The 16,021-nt window shown below is 36.2% G+C and overlaps 1 protein-coding gene across 14 annotated transcripts in view; it reads left to right on the top strand.

The window, feature by feature from the left end:
* The window catches only part of LOC111604925 (TLD domain-containing protein 2), a 71,487-nt gene that overhangs the window by 26,456 nt on the left and 29,010 nt on the right, over positions 1-16,021 (top strand). For 5 of the 14 annotated variants that reach the window (XM_023323186.2, XM_023323174.2, XM_023323173.2 and 2 more), the window contains exons 3-5: positions 3,759-4,079; positions 4,162-4,676; positions 15,949-16,020. The exons of 5 other annotated variants lie outside the window; for them this stretch is intronic. In XM_023323186.2, coding sequence (XP_023178954.2) covers positions 3,801-4,079; positions 4,162-4,676; positions 15,949-16,020 — 866 coding nt within the window. In that variant the 5' untranslated portion in view covers positions 3,759-3,800. The remainder of the gene's footprint in view (positions 1-3,758; positions 4,080-4,161; positions 4,677-15,948; position 16,021) is intronic. 4 more of the 14 variants (XM_023323175.2, XM_023323188.2, XM_023323190.2 and 1 more) reach the window with 2 other exon arrangements.

Below are 16,021 nucleotides of genomic sequence, written 5' to 3'. Positions count from 1 at the left end.
TCAGTCTGCCGCACATCTGTAATATACATTTGTGTAACTCGATGCGCCGGCTACTCTATGAAGTTCAGATAATGACGCATTCAATTAATCTGGACTCGTTTTACCATAGTTTAAAAATAGGCGTTCAGCGTTATAATAGCTTTCGCAATATCGGGAGTCATTGTTACTTCTTGTTCTCTTTAACAGACTATTGATTTGAGGACTGTGAGATAGATTTAGTTACGTAAGCTGTAGATCTTGGACATCCTATAAAGCTGTGTAGATCATAATTGTACAGCTTGATATGTCACATAAAATATCGAGCATAGGAACTAGGGAAATTTGCTGTTTATTGAGCACGATTTTTAATCCAGCTTACCAGGTTCCCCGGTTTTTCATGTAATGATTGAGGAATAAAAGTTAATATAACTGTATAGATCTGGCAGTATACAGAATAAATTTGAGTATTTTGTGCCATAGCATTAATCGAGCATAATCAAAAATTTCATAGAGTCATTGTCATTGGCCTTGTTGGAATTTTGCCAATCTTCAACTGGATGTGTTTTATCTGTCAGTCACTTAACCCTGTAGTGAACCGCCTTGAATCTTCCGTCTTCATTCTGTGTTTTTCGTTCTACGTTCTTCAGTTTGTCAACGCATACGTTTTTATTGCTGCATTGCCATTTGAGTGTGAAGAAAAGAATTACGAGATCAGAAAAATATTACAAAAGATGATGCATTCTCGATCATGCATTTTCCAAATATGTATATATATACATAGTCTATATAAAACTGAGCCCCAGCTGGCCTTATCGCAGGCGACTCTTATCACGTGCTGTAGTTTTCCACTTGTTTTTCCTTGCTGTGGAAAATTTTTTTTGTCAGATTATGGGACATGCAACACGAGTTTCTAGATTAGAGCGGGCGTGGGCGGGCAGGCGGCGAAAGCGGTTGCGTAGCAAAGTCTGTTGACGATGGACGACAAGTTTTCTGTCTTTGTTTTTGTATTTTTCGGTTGGCTGACCGTGACATTGACACAGTAAGATTTCGTTTATCGAAATTGATTTCTATTCATTTATGCGCATTGCACAATTGATGAACAACAACGATTTCAAATGCGTTGACTCCTCAATCGGCTGATATGGTGAATATATATAGTGTAAAAGAAATCCAACGCAAAGCGAATGTCTCACCTTCATGGGCCAATGCAATTTGACAAAAATGCCCTAGACCCAGACCCAGACCCAGAGCCTGAGCCAGACCCATAGACAGAGCCAGACAGAAACCCATTGAGAGATATGAGACGTGCTCGAAGCTCCCCCGGTTTGTCAAGCGTGAACTTCACTTCAGCTTAATTCACTTCACTTCTCTCAGTCGGCAATGTAAACGCCTTGAGACTGACCGGTTGTGGTCAGTCTCAGTTGCGCACTGAATGTATACAAGGTTAAAGTCGTATATTTATACTCATGTTTATATGCATGAGTATTATGCGGGTCTTTATTCAAATTGCTCGTTTCCTATAGAGGAATCAGTTTTTGCCAGATTTGGCTAACTAGAAGAAGTGGCCACTTAAGTTGCGCTTACACGTTTAAAGCCACTCGAAGAATTCGCAACACAAAACACTCCAAAATCGTATGGCTCTATTAATGCATAGATAATGTCGTAACTCCCCACACTTGAGTGTTTGCAATATTAATTGTATCTAATCTTGTTTAAGCATTGTTATCAAACAAATGTTTAAGTAACTGATTTATCAATAATACTTTATCTTACTATAGGTACTTGCCCTCTATCTTGTTCAAGCTGTCTGTCTTACAACACCCAAAATAGATTTATTTTGAGAAGTGTCTATAGCTATTTAAAGTGCTCTGAAGTTACTTTCAACTATGGCTCAATTGATTGTAATTAAGCAGACGATATGTAATTTGTAAGAGAATGTTTAGCGCTTAAAGTCTTTAATTAATGACTGTGGCAAAAGGAAGGAAAATAAATTGATTACAGAATATAAACTTGTTTTGCATAGTTCAGCCTACTCATTAGGTATATATATACACTTAATGCACCAATATATATATTGAAAGGGTTCAAGGTATAAATAGATTTCTCAGCTCTGTTATGATTGACCTACTTATAGTGACGACAGCAGAAACTGCCCATCATTCAGAGTAAACTAGAAGCAATTATAGCCCTGCTGTGATCTACTATTAAATGTGAATTGATGTGAGAATCGTAAACACAGGCACCGACTCAGACACTCAGAGACCGACACAGAGAGTCAGACACCGACACAGATACTCACTCACACTTAAGCCCAAGTCAACCAGGCGTTAAACTATAACAGAGCTGACAGTTTACAGTTTACAGTTTACAGGCCCCAGTTATATTAGATGAATGCAATTAGAGAGCTTCGTAATTGCATTCAAGCTGCGCCCATAGTTTGCTAGTTATTCCATAAATTCCATTGTTCTAGCGAGAGCTACACCTGTAACGGAGCACTTTCGATTTCGCTGAGGCGTGGCACACGGACCGCCCATTAACTTGTCCAAATCGGCGTCGTCATCGTATCGCGTTTTCATTGATGTCTATTATAATAAATTTAATTTGTTTATTATTTTTTTGTAGTTTTTTTGTTGGTTCTGTAGCAAGTGTATGCTGTGTTGTTGTCGTAGGTTGGGCTATTGTTCTGATGTCATAAAGTTTTCAGCTAATTTGCGTTATTAGCAGTTGATCTTTTCACTTAGCACAGCGGCGTGCTTAAGTATTTGTAGAGCAAATGATTTGATATTGAGATCAGAACTGAAGAGCATAAGTTGCTTCTGTTGAAATCTTGATTTTGATTAAGAATTATGCTTAAAAATGATTTGAGATGCTTTAACAGCACCGTGAAACTTCAATTTGAAATGCTAATTAGAGTTTGGCATTTAATATATTCACAGCTGATCGACGAGCAGAGTTATTTATATCTAATTTAGGTAATGGAATGATCAGCTCAGCTTATTAGATTCTGCACGGAATATTTGATGTTTGATCTAATTTGTTTTCATAGCTGAGCACATTTTTATCTATTTTGAAAATCCTTGTAACATAATCGAATAAGTCACTCTGAGTAGATCAAATCTGAGTAGATCTACGATTATATAAAAACTTGATTAGAAACTTGTTTTTGTAGATGAATTACTAAACTCTAAATAGATCACTTACTGTGATGAGATTGTTGCTGATGAAAAGCTAGCACTTTATTGATTAGTTACTTTAAGTGTGCACAGATCACTTGGTGTACTTCAGCTAATGCAGGTGATCAAGTGAGACGCTAGAGCCGATTGCTGCCGATATTCTTTAGCACTATTACAACTCATTCTCGTAACAAACACGCCCTTTTCACAACATGCGACGTTGCCCCTGGCTGCCCGAACCCTCTCGCAAGCCCGATAATTGTCGTACATTGAATGTGCTTAGATACTCGCTCGCACAGATATCTATATTTATATTCATACAGATATATATACATATTCAAGCTGCGATATCATCGTCGAGTTGTTGTTAACGTGGCAGGCGACCGACAATGGCCTGCTAATTACGGCGCTAATGCAGGTTCAATGGAGTTCATTGAAAGTAAAAGCTTAACTAGCAATAGAGAAACAGAAAGAGAGAGAGATAGATAGAGGGAGAGTGGCAAAAAGAGATAGAGTGAGAGAGAGATAGAATAAAGTTGTTGAGCTGCCACGCATTGGCATTTAATGCTTATTGGCACGATCGATTAATGAACGTAATATTTGCAGTGCTTAACGGTTAACTGAGTTCAAGGATCGGTTAGCAACAAGATGAGCGTGATCGATAACGGTAAATATCGCCTGCGCAAGGATTGGGCCAGCGCCTCCATACCATCATTGGTCAACATCGATGAACACGTGGACGGCAGCGATGGCGGAGGAGGAGAAGAGGCAGCTGATAATAGCATGAATATAACCGCTCCACTGCCCCCACAAAAACCACCACGTCGCAGCTCCTTGGCATTGGGCCTCTTCTCCAGCAAGTCGGACAAGAGTCAAAAGCGACGTAGCTCCATAGCCGTCTCGTTTCTGCGACGTGATAGCAATAAGGTAAGCAGACTTCAACGGTGCACTATAAGCCCCATAAACTAGCTCGAAGCTAAACTTGAACTTCATTTCGCTATGCTTGCAGAACTCTACCAAAGACTCCTATGAATCGGCTGTGCGCAGCGAGAAATCTGATGGCTCTGCCACGCCCACCAACAGTCCCGAGCCCGTCTATAGCTCGGAGGAGAATATACGAGCCAGTTCACCAAATGAACCTGGTAAATTGACCTATTTCGAGGATGGAACACAATCACGTGCCATTGTACAGGGCATGAATCCCTATGATACGCCCAATGATCGACAACGCCGACGTCGCAGTTCGCTGCAGACGAAATTAGATCGGCACAGACGCAAAAAGATGGACTTCATCAACCAACGGAGCTTGGACTCCAACATGACATACAGCGAATCGCAAAGCGATCTGACCAATGATAGTATGGCGGCCATTGGCGCCAATGCCAGCGATATGACCGGCTATCGGAATGATGATGATAATGATGATGAGGACGACATTGTCGATCCCAATCATGTTGAGTATTTTCCGCGCGAGAAGCGGCACTCCTGGTGGAACATATTCGTGCCCGATAACTTCAAGAACAGGTTCGCTATATATTTACGCATATATCACAATTCCATCATCTGATTGCTCTCTAACCAAAAATGTATGTTTAACAAACGCCTTGCAAGTGACTAAAATGCATTGTTCAGTTAGTGCCCTAAAAAGTCTCCCGATCCGTTTCCCGATCCCCAAGTGACTAATCTAAGCGTATACCCTGTAATTAATAGCTCTGCTACAGGTATTTTTGATAGACTCTCGCAGTTCAGTTTTCAAATCTAAACATCAAGTTGTCACTACAATCCATTCATTGTGTCTGTATATGTGTGTATTAACGTATGTATGTACTCCTTTATAGCAAGAAGCATAAGAAAGCTAATTGACATTTAAAATAATGAATGAATTAGAGTAAGTTTTCAAAGCATTTGTGTTGCAACTGAAAGATTGCATTCGACAGTTTTAAGCAAGTTATTTATGCATGTTTGCCTTGCTATGCGATTCTCATGCAGGCAAATAAACCCTTTATGAACATTATGAACATTATTCTCTTTAACGTTATTTTCTACATCTGATCGTATCTTTTATACCTCGACAATAAGCTTCCACTTGTCGATGAATTTTAGTGTTGCGTCATTTTTATTGCGAATTCTTGAGTGTCAAACACCTTGAGTTTTGCTTTGTAAGCCGTTGTCTTTCAGGGTTAATTATCGCATTAGAAATAATAATTGTACAGAAATGTTTCATTTGATTGAAAAAGAGATGAGAATCCATTAGTGTAGCGCTCCCATTGACTGGCCATGGCCTAGCCAAAGCTCATGAACTCCGATAACCCAACTAAGCCACAAAAACTGAACCGAGCTGAACCCAAAAATTAACTTTTGTTGTCTTATTTCTTATGTTTTTTTCCCAAATCTTTGAAAGCCCATTATAATAATTATTTGTTAAAGGAAAAGCCGTGCCCGCTGACAAATCCATAAGCTATCCATATATATATACTTAAAAAAGAAAAATGGCATGTTATCTCTTATCTGTTATTTTTAATTATGTATTTGCTCTGCTTTATATAAATATTTTTAATTTTCATGTGAATTTTGTTGTCGGTTTTATTTGCGTATTTTGCGCTTCCTTGAAATCGATTTGTTTTTGTTTATTTTATTTTGTATGCATTTATTTTTATGCACATTTCATTTTATTGAATTGTTTTCATTTCTTTGTTGTTACGTTTTTGATGCCCTTGCAGGGCGTATTAAAGCATTGTTATAGAAGAAGGTGTGCCTGGAAAAGTCTGTGGTAGCAACTTCAAGAGCTGTGTAGATAGAGTTAAGTCAATTTAATATTGAAAAGTTATAGACTATATTTGGTAAAGTTGTTAATTAAGTTTATATTTAAAAACAGTTTGAATAGTTTCCAGATCATAAGAACATTAAAATACAACTCTACAGTATCTTCTACTTCTTTAGCTTTTCAAAGTATGTACAGATTCTATAGAATTACTAAAGCGTATTTCATCTGCGACGTGTCTTAATTTTCAGCTTTTGTTAATTTGTGACTGGGCGATATATGCATATTTATGTATATATATTTTTTTATTTTTTTGTTTGGTTTCGAATTTTAATTATTGCAAAAACGTTGATTATTTCTCATTGTGATTTTATTCATCGCCGCCAGCAGCGTAAGCCCTGAAACGGGAATTGTCATCAATTTTTCTTGAACCTGGAAATGTGCGCGTTGTTGTTGTTTTTCTTCTTCTTCAGTGCACTAATTGAGGCATCGATCAAAAGGAAAGCGTAGCCAATTGCGATTGCAATTTTCTTAGATAAGGCCGAACAACGAACCCACCCACACACCCTATCTCCCTCTCACTCTCTCCGTGTCTTTCTCTTTCCAAATGAAGGTCAATTTTTGTAATTTTGCAATGCAAATTAGAGATTGTTGTCTAGCTCATAGAGCACATAGTATTCTCATATATATCTTAATCAATTCTAAGTGCTGCAATTCCCTTTTAATATACCCTCCGCCTGTTGGACAGAACCTGAGGAAACAATCAACTGCGCAACTCACAATTCAATGAAACTTGTAAAAAGAATTAATAAAGCTACCCAATTGGCGAATGCAATGTAAACAGTTTGCAATTTCAATATGATATAACTGACCGACTTCTGCCGTAGTTCATATCCAGTTGGGAGGCAGCACGTTCTATGCACGCGATTGTTAAAGCGGGAGTTCGATAAATGATTAAAATACTCGTAGATATAGTAGTAGATAGTGGAATATCTTTTTAATTAAAGTTAAGTCTTAAACCAGAATCAAAGAGAATATATAGTTATGTATGGTAGTATGTGGCATAACTGCAGGATTTATATAAATTTATTTATGAATATATGCATTCTGTACTAAGCTCAGTGTTAGTCCTAAGAATCGACTGCCTATAAGTTACTCCTTAATGCAGTTATACTAATAAACGCTGTCATCTATCTATGCCACTGCACTCTGAGAAAGTTTTATGAATTCAAATGATTAATCATAAATAATTAAGTAAGGGCAAGCCAGCGAAATGACCAATAAAACATACATAACATACAACATACATAAGCGATAAATATCGATTCTGTGATAATGAAGTGATCTATTGATTGTATCAATGAATAACAGCTTATAAAGTATAATTGCCAGTAACATCAGCAAATTCTTCAAACTGAATTGAATGATTTCATCATTCATATATCTAGAATTAAGAATATGCCTGTTAGCAACATGAACACAGACTTCATATTCCCCTTCTTATACTCTTTTAATTAGTATTCCCAAAAAACAAGATACAAATATCTTCAGACATCTGTTACAAACATCTTCACTGAACCTATATGCTGGACACTATGAAAGCCTACAGGGTATAAGCACGAGCATGACCAACTAGTTCATTAAAAGAATACTGTATTGAATGCCCCCACAAATTGTGTGCCCCATTGACGCTTCGATTACGCTGTACACACACTCGCACACACAGAGAAAGAGAGATATAGAGATGGAGAATTTACAAGTACAATTTCCATACAATACATTTCCCTTTGCTCTTGCCCCGTTTCCACTTGAAATTCTTAATTAAACGTTGGCCACACTGTCAAACAGCCTCCAGAGCGTAATCTCACGTGCCTAAATATTTGCACAGTTTGACGGGCTGCCTCGACGCCTATAGCCTTTGGGGGCCTCTGTTGCCGTCAACAGCTCACATGTCCGTATGCGTATGCGTATGCGTATGCTTTGTAGACTTCTATGCGCATTCACATTCTCCAATAAGAATGCCTGCCCATATACACATATGTAGACATACATATGTGTATGCTATTTACATACATTTGCCGTCCCCGCATTGAGGTCTGCGCGCACTTTTGTCGGCTAATGTCCGTGCAGTAGCTGGTTAAATACAGCAACTATTTTGGCAAATATTTAACAAACGTAAATACCTGACGCATAGTCAGCCACTTGGCTGGCAACTCGAGTCTAACTGCGGCATCAAGGTGATGCCCAAACACTTGAATACACTGTTCAACAAGGCAATGCAATATGTGTGTTTGCTTCTGTGAAGGATTGCAAACGCAGCTGCAATTCGTAAATATCAATTGCAAGTGCTTGCTGTTTATATAATTAAATATTGCCTAAGCAAAGATATGTGACAATCTAACAGATGTGACCACGGTCACCGAAGGTGGAACTACTGTGTGCCCAGTTAAGGAATATGAATATGAACTGCATGTGGTGGCAATTTATTTATTTGGAACATTGTTCATAAAAGACTGATGTAATTAAGCAAATGCAAGCAAAAGTTGACTTAAGTCAAGAGAAATGTGTTTTTCATTGATTATTATAATTAAATGATGGCAACTATCCATCAAAGACTTGTGACCACAGTAGGAAATTACACTGTAAAGCATAACGACAATATTTGCCAATGCAAACTACAATCAATTGCTGTTCAGCTTTTATATCAATCAAATATGAAATAGGAGAAATTTGCTTGACCGAAACTTGGTCTGATAATCTATTGTATTATTCAGGTCGAGTCAACTATTGGCAAGAATATGGTTTATAGTCAAATATTGACATTTGTAAAGTATCTGAAGAGTAAGACGACATATTTAAAGCAATATATTTATAGAGAAGTTGGTATTTAGGTAGTATAAACTAGAACTCTTGAAACTTAGATGATGTGAGCATAGCCAACAAAGGTGAGCTTAAGAAAAAGCTTAATAGTCGGTGAATTATAGATGAGAGTGGGCAATAGTATAACTAAAAGCCAAATAAAAAGAATGTAAACAAGTAAGAAGGAGGGTCCGACTAGAAGATACCCTGAACCCTGCGCAGTGCAGATATTTCAATCATTCACACACACATACGCAAACACGATTATTATTGATAATAAGTAAATAAGATGAGTTATTTTTATGGTATAAATTCACAATTAGACAGCAGAGGATAGGTTTTATAGTGCAATCGAAAGCAAGAATACACTGTAACTAAGACAAGTTTTGCTACGATGACTAGCACTGCAAAGGCAGCTTTAAAGCAAATCAGAATCTTAAGCGGTCTCTGCAATTCTTTTATAATTTCGAACATTTCGAATTATTTCGTAATGAAGTACCCTATTAATAGGGCACAGAGAGTACTAACTTGTCTGAATATCATATCTTTTCTATAAAACAAGTCGTATGTTTTACAATTGGTTAATCGAAAGCTGTAACATCGCTTGCTCCCCCTCGGCTTAGCTTTATCAAATGAATGATTCATTTTTTCACTTAGGAAGCACTTTAGGTGCCTTCTATCAAAACAATATGCAGTATTCGTAGCTGTCAGCGTGCACTTGAGAATGTCCAAATAACAAGTATATATAAATATATATATAGTACAGATATAGAGTAAGGTGTATGTAGGTATGTATGTATGTATGCTTGAGTACATTTTTGCGTAACCAAATACTTATCAACTAAGTAAAAAGAGAGGTATTAGGCTTAGATAATGCTCAAACTTTTAGGCATACCTTGTGGCTATTGCTTATAAATAATATATGTATATATTTTCTAATCATACGATTTATGGCCTGTTCCATAATAAATACTCGTGCCCGTGTTCAATTGGCTTGAACTACTTGAGCTTTTATGTACTGTGTTTGGCCAAATTGGAGGCGCACGACTCACAGCTCTTTATGGCTAACTATTTGGGTCATATATCATTTTTGTAGCCAGACTTAAATAAATATATGGACTCCTATATATAATATATATATATATATATATATATGTATATGCATAAATATTTGCATAGTTTTCATAGGCTGCCTAACGAGTTTTGCTATAAATGTTAATCATCAATCACAGCTAAGTTTTATATAATTGAATTTATAAATAAACTATATATTACAGCTGAAGCAATCAATCTTTATGAGTTATTCGCATTACAACAACCGGCGCAAAGATAATAAAAAATTTGGTTAGTAATTGCTCTAAAGTCTCCGGTCCACTCGTTGGTTACGTGCGTGTGTGCACAAAGTCCAGACTGACCTTTAGCTGCATTTATATATATGAATATAATTCATATAAATGATGTCGGACAACAAGGTCCAACACACAGACACACACACAGCTGTATATATATATTATTTTGTGGGTGTATCCAGCACTTATGATAACACATCATCTCAATCTCTCATCACGAGTAAAGAGCAAACGAGCGACCGACATTGCTCTCGAATGCTGCCCCCACGATTAAACCGGGAGCATTTCAGTTGGAAACCGAACACGGGTAGCGACATTTGGAGACCGCAGTCCCAGTTGAGCCGACAAAAAATAACAATAAAAAACAACGATAATTCGTGAAAAGCAAAAACAAAACTCGAGAAATTGTTTATTTATGCAAATGCAAAGTGCAAAGCATTCAAACTGGATTCTGTGTAATACCCGTGTGTGCGTGTGTGTGTGCGTGCGTGTGTGTAATGATAATAATTTATATTTATTTGCAAAGCAAATTGTTCAAATATTAATTGCATTAAGTGTGAGCTTTTCACATAAATCACAAATGTGAATTCAATACAAATTACAAAGATTCCCGAATTAGCAGCTGCTGATAAGCTGTGCTTTTCTTAAATTTAATTATCTTAAAATTTAATGCATAAATCATTTGTTTTGATATCTTGTTTGGCCATTGAAGGGGCTCGTCTGGCCGAAAGCAAACATAAAAAAAGTCTCTTGCCTGGCAACTAGCAAAATTAATGTATCAAACTAGGCGCTAATCAGTCAAGTTGACAGCTTTCGCACCTGTAAGGAGAAGAAGAAGAAAAGCCAAAAGCTAATTTTTATGTAAATCTCATTTGGGACCTAAGCAAATAAAAATTAGTTTTCATATGTATACTATTGGAGATGTGCAGATAAGGTATGCTGGTTCCGCAAACAAGTATGTTACACGCAGCAGAAGGCATGAAGTGTATAAGTTACTGATTAACAGAGTCGATCTAGCTATATTTATATATAAGTAGTCTTGAGAATTGATTGTATTTATAGTGTAGCTGGCCAAATTAGTGAATATTTTTCAAAATCTTCAACCATTTCTATGTTGTAGACATAAAAATAGTTAATGAACTAGTTTTTTAACGAAGTAGCTCTGCCTAAGAATACCTTTTCAATTATTCCAGTTCTTCAAGACTAGTCGCACATACCCGCTCGATCTCTCTCTCTCTGTCTCTGGTTACTTTTGCATATATTTTCTTTGAACCGGTTCTTTTACCGGCGTCATTGAAAAAAAAATTTCTTAAAAATTTCACACAGCAAAAAAAAAAGAAATAATACAAACATCTTTTAATGAACAAATCCATTTAATTATTAATGTTAAAAGCTATAATTTTTCTTTTTAACACTTTTTATCTGGCATTTAAAAAAATTTACGAAGGGCCTAAATAACTTACCCATGGCGAAAAGCAGACTACGATAAAAGCTGAACAAGTAAGAACATAGCAGGTGGGAAGTAACTGACTGCATAATACTCGATCTACGTATCAGCCTCAGGAGTATCCAAAGTTAACTCAACTCTCTAATCTAATAACGGATATTGTGCAAAACCAAGTATACCCCGTTTGCTTTGTGGGCGTGTATCTAAAAAAGGGAAAGATAACGGTAGTGTATTTGCTTTCTTTGCAAACAAAAGCAAAAAGTAACAAAAATAACGAAAAGTAAAGTAAAGCAACAAAAAACAATAAAGAAAACAAAAATGCTGAAACTTTAGCCTTAACCTAAATATTTTTTTTGTTATTGTTCTTTTTGTTGTTGTCAGGAGATTACTTTCAAGTGCAAGTTGATTTATGATAAAGTTCAAGAGAAGCCCAAAAGGGAGCGAGACAGACAGCGACAGCGACAAAGAGAGAGAGAGAGAGAGAAGAAGATATGACCTTGTCAGGTCTTTTCGCAAATGTGAGAGGCATAAATTGGATATAAAATGTTAATATCTATGATGTAATTCGAATTGGGTACTCAAGTTAAAGCATAGCATCTATAAAGGGGATATCAGAAAACATCATTAGCTGCTCTCTCCCTACTCCCTACTCCCTACTCCCCACACCCCGCTCCCCACTCCCTACTCTCTAAGCATTTTAACAACCTTTTTTTCGAAAGGTGACATTATGAGTCGCACATTTAATTAACCCTTTCAACCTGCTTGTAATCTGGCCATTATAAACAAGTTGGCAACAAAAATGCGGCACTCTAAAAACAACAAACAGATAAGAATGCGGCATTAAGAGAATTTCTAATTATTAAAAAAAAAAAATTAAAACTTGCTAAAAAAGGAAACAAAAATAAAAATAAACGAAAAGACAAATGAGAAAAATGCAAACTGAATTTAGTTATCAGTTAGAGAAGCCAAGCCGAACTGAAAATACACTCACAAAAGTGCTTAGTACATGTGTTAGAAGAGAATAAATCATTCATTTATCGATCAATAAGCTTTTCTATGTAGTTGTATAGATGAAATATTTTAATATCAAAGATTGATATAAAATATTCTTCATAGAAGGTCTCATTATTCCAACTATCAAGCCTAAAAATTATATGATATATGAATAAAATTGACTGATGATAACTGGAATATTTTTCATCCGATTTTCGTGCGGGCTTTTTGGAAGTCTTTTTATCTGCGCAAATTAAAACAGTATTTACAGTTAGTCTATCTAATTAGAATTACATTAGCCTAAAGGTATATACAAAAAGTTTTCAGTCTAATATCGATCTTACATATACGCGATATCTCAAGTAAATTGCACACAAAAGTTAGCTTTTGGCTTTAGACTGCTACAACAGCTGACTTCTTCAGCTGGCATCTACTTCTTCTGCTGAATGTTGACTGTTAAGTTCTTTGACTCTTCTGCTCATATCTATTGCTGACTTCTACTGATCACTGATACTGCTGACTGCTTACTGCTGACTTCTTTTTGCGTATACTATTTTTTTCGGTTAACTGCTGACTGCTATTACCCTGTTTGTTGACAGTTGCCTTCAACTACCAACGTCTTCTGTTGACATCTACTGCTGACTGTAGAAGCTAACTTAGTCTGCTGACTTCATCTGATAGCTGCTGAATGCTGAAATCTGTTTGCTGGCTGCTGCTCTTATCAGTGTCTGTCATGTAGCACGTGCTTTTCGTTAGCTGAGAAAGCCGCTACAGTTGGCAATTGATTAGAGGCTCTCGGCGTCTGTTATTGTGATTGGGATTGTGAGGCTGGTTATTAATTGGTGATTCGCTCGTTTGGTGCACATTTGACAAAGCTAATTAATTTCGTAATCAATATTGCCAGCAAAGGAAAGACTGACAGCAAAATTGAGTCATTAAAATCAAGCAAATGTCGCCAGAATTTGTCGTACAACAATATTTTTGTATTTTACGGGTCGTTTTTACAATTTATCTGTCGACATCTGCCTTCGTTGCTGTAGCTGATTCTAAGCTGGCTGACAGTGCGTATGATTGATGGCTATATATATTATATATATATATATGCATATACTCACAAAGTTTAAATCTAAATAAAACATGCAGGAATTTCTGTTGAAAAGTATTAAATATTTTAATTAAATGTTGTTTTTGCTTCTTAGTGTGCTTGAGATATGTTTGAGGAATATTCTCTTACAATTATTCATTAATTGAAATTGACTGAAATATGCAACACGTAATGATTACAGCACAACAATACTGGTAAGACTAATGATTAAAATGAGCTTAGCTTTAAGCTATATATATATATAATTACGTTAAATCGCTTCGGAAAGATTCAGCTCAGTCGGTGCAAATCTGAGTTGCGTTTGAGTCTGCAAGCTGTTCTTCAGACATTAATACCTGCTTCCTCCTCAGCGTCTTTGTAAAGTCTGTTATATGTATTTGACACAAAGGCTTAATAAAAAATCGTCTCAGCTTCTTGAACGCATGCCTCGGGGCACGTACGCAGCATATTTAACGGAAGAGCGGACAAGCCTACTTGCCCTCTTTTTCGCACTGCAGAAAGATGCTTTGTTTGCTCCAGCAAAGGTCAGTTCTGGTGTCGCTATCTCTCTCACTCTGCTGATGTCTCAGTCTATTGCTCTCTTTTCTGATTCATTTGTTGATGTTATTTACTTTGCTGAAAAGTGTTAAATATCAATTGTATCCATTAAATAAGAAACATACCCACTCAACGCTTATTGCCATTAAGTCCAGTTGATAAAAGTATATATATATATATTTTTGGAAACTGGGAAAAGTGCTCTCGCTAATTGATTGTAAAATGTGTTAATCAATTGTAAATTTAAATTTATGACTGCGCGCATAAAAAACAATTCATTTAAGACTTGAATATAAATTTTATAAAGCTGTCTGGCTTTTATTCATATTTCGATTTTGAACGCGTGTTCCCAAAACTCTAGCTTTTTTATTATTTAAGTAATATATAAGATTCCGATAACATACGATTCGTTTCGATTCGATCGAATTGGTAAGAACCCAAAAGATCTCAAACTATATTTTGATTACTTTCGTTTATGAGAAACTGTAAAGATAAGCATAGCAAGTGGCTCGGTTTGATTAACTTGTTGTGGGCGTATGGCTTATTATTAAACATGCTCTCATGGAATAATTGTGCGTAGCTTTGACCACTTGAAATGAAAAGAGAAGAAAAGGCAGGATAAGTTGGGAAACTATAAGAAAATAAAGAATAGGATAAAAGAAAAGAGATGAGAAGAGAAGAACAGATAACAGACAATATTAGACGGGATAAAATGAGATGATATTACAAGAGAACAAGATCTGATTAAAATGAAAAGTAATGAAAAGAATGAAATGAAGAAAAGAAAAGAGATGAAGATGCAATCGAAATATCGAAAATAAAAAAGATACTGAAAGAAAGAAAAAAATTGGAAGAGGAGAATATAAAAGGAAAATCATTAAACATAAGAAAAGAAATGAAATACAGAGAGAATATAACTTATGGAGCAATATAAAGAACAAGAAGAGAAAAAAGAGGGAAAAGAAGAGCAGTGAGAAGAAAAGAAGCGAAGAACACAAACGAGAGAAGAGAGAAAGGATCAGAGAAAACTTGGGGAAAGAAGCGAATATGATTAAAGGGGTTAAAAGAAAAGAAGAATGAATGAATGAGACAAATCTAAGAGGAAAGAAAAGTAAAGAAGAGATGATTGATCAGAGAAACGCTACAAAGAGAATATTAAAGAGCAATCCAATATATAAAATAAAAGATACTGAAAGAAAGGAAAAGTTTCAAAGAGGAGAATAGAACAAAACACCGAACAAGAAGAAGCTCGCCTAACAAACCTCTACTGAAAAATGCAAATGTTGTGCTCATCTGAATGGTGCTGTGCCATTATAGACTCTACTCCAGAACGTGACAATTCTAGAGTAATAAAGTTGCAGCAGAGCGCGTGCTTTCATTATCGCCACGTGCTCCGCGACCACCTGAGGAGGTGGGTCTAATTTGAACAGCAATAAATATCGCCCAGTGATCGGCAGCAGTTAAGGTTATAGGTAGGACGTTACGTGTGTATTCCGAAATTGGCGTTTGTTAAACAAAATACATTTATGCGAAAAGATTTATAGTATTTACACACACTCACACACATATATGTATATATGTGGTTGAGAATATATTTGAATATTTCCACAACATTTTTATTTTCAAATTGTTTTACTTTTTATGTGTTGCTTTTGTTGTGTATTGATTTTGTTTATGATTTTCTCGTTTAATTTTTGGCACCATTTCGTTTGCTCCTTAAATTAAATAATAAACAAACGTGCCAGGTCACGTAGGGCTAGTCAAGATGTTTCCAGTTTGTCGCGCAGCGTTGACAATTTGGCGATACCCGTGCGCAGG

The sequence above is a fragment of the Drosophila hydei genome, unplaced genomic scaffold (assembly GCF_003285905.1).
Source record: "Drosophila hydei strain 15085-1641.00,03,60 unplaced genomic scaffold, DhydRS2 tig00000063-arrow-pilon, whole genome shotgun sequence".
Lineage (NCBI taxonomy): Eukaryota > Metazoa > Arthropoda > Insecta > Diptera > Drosophilidae > Drosophila > Drosophila hydei.
Note: the sequence above shows the minus strand (reverse complement) of the source record. Positions and strands in the feature narration are given on the sequence as shown.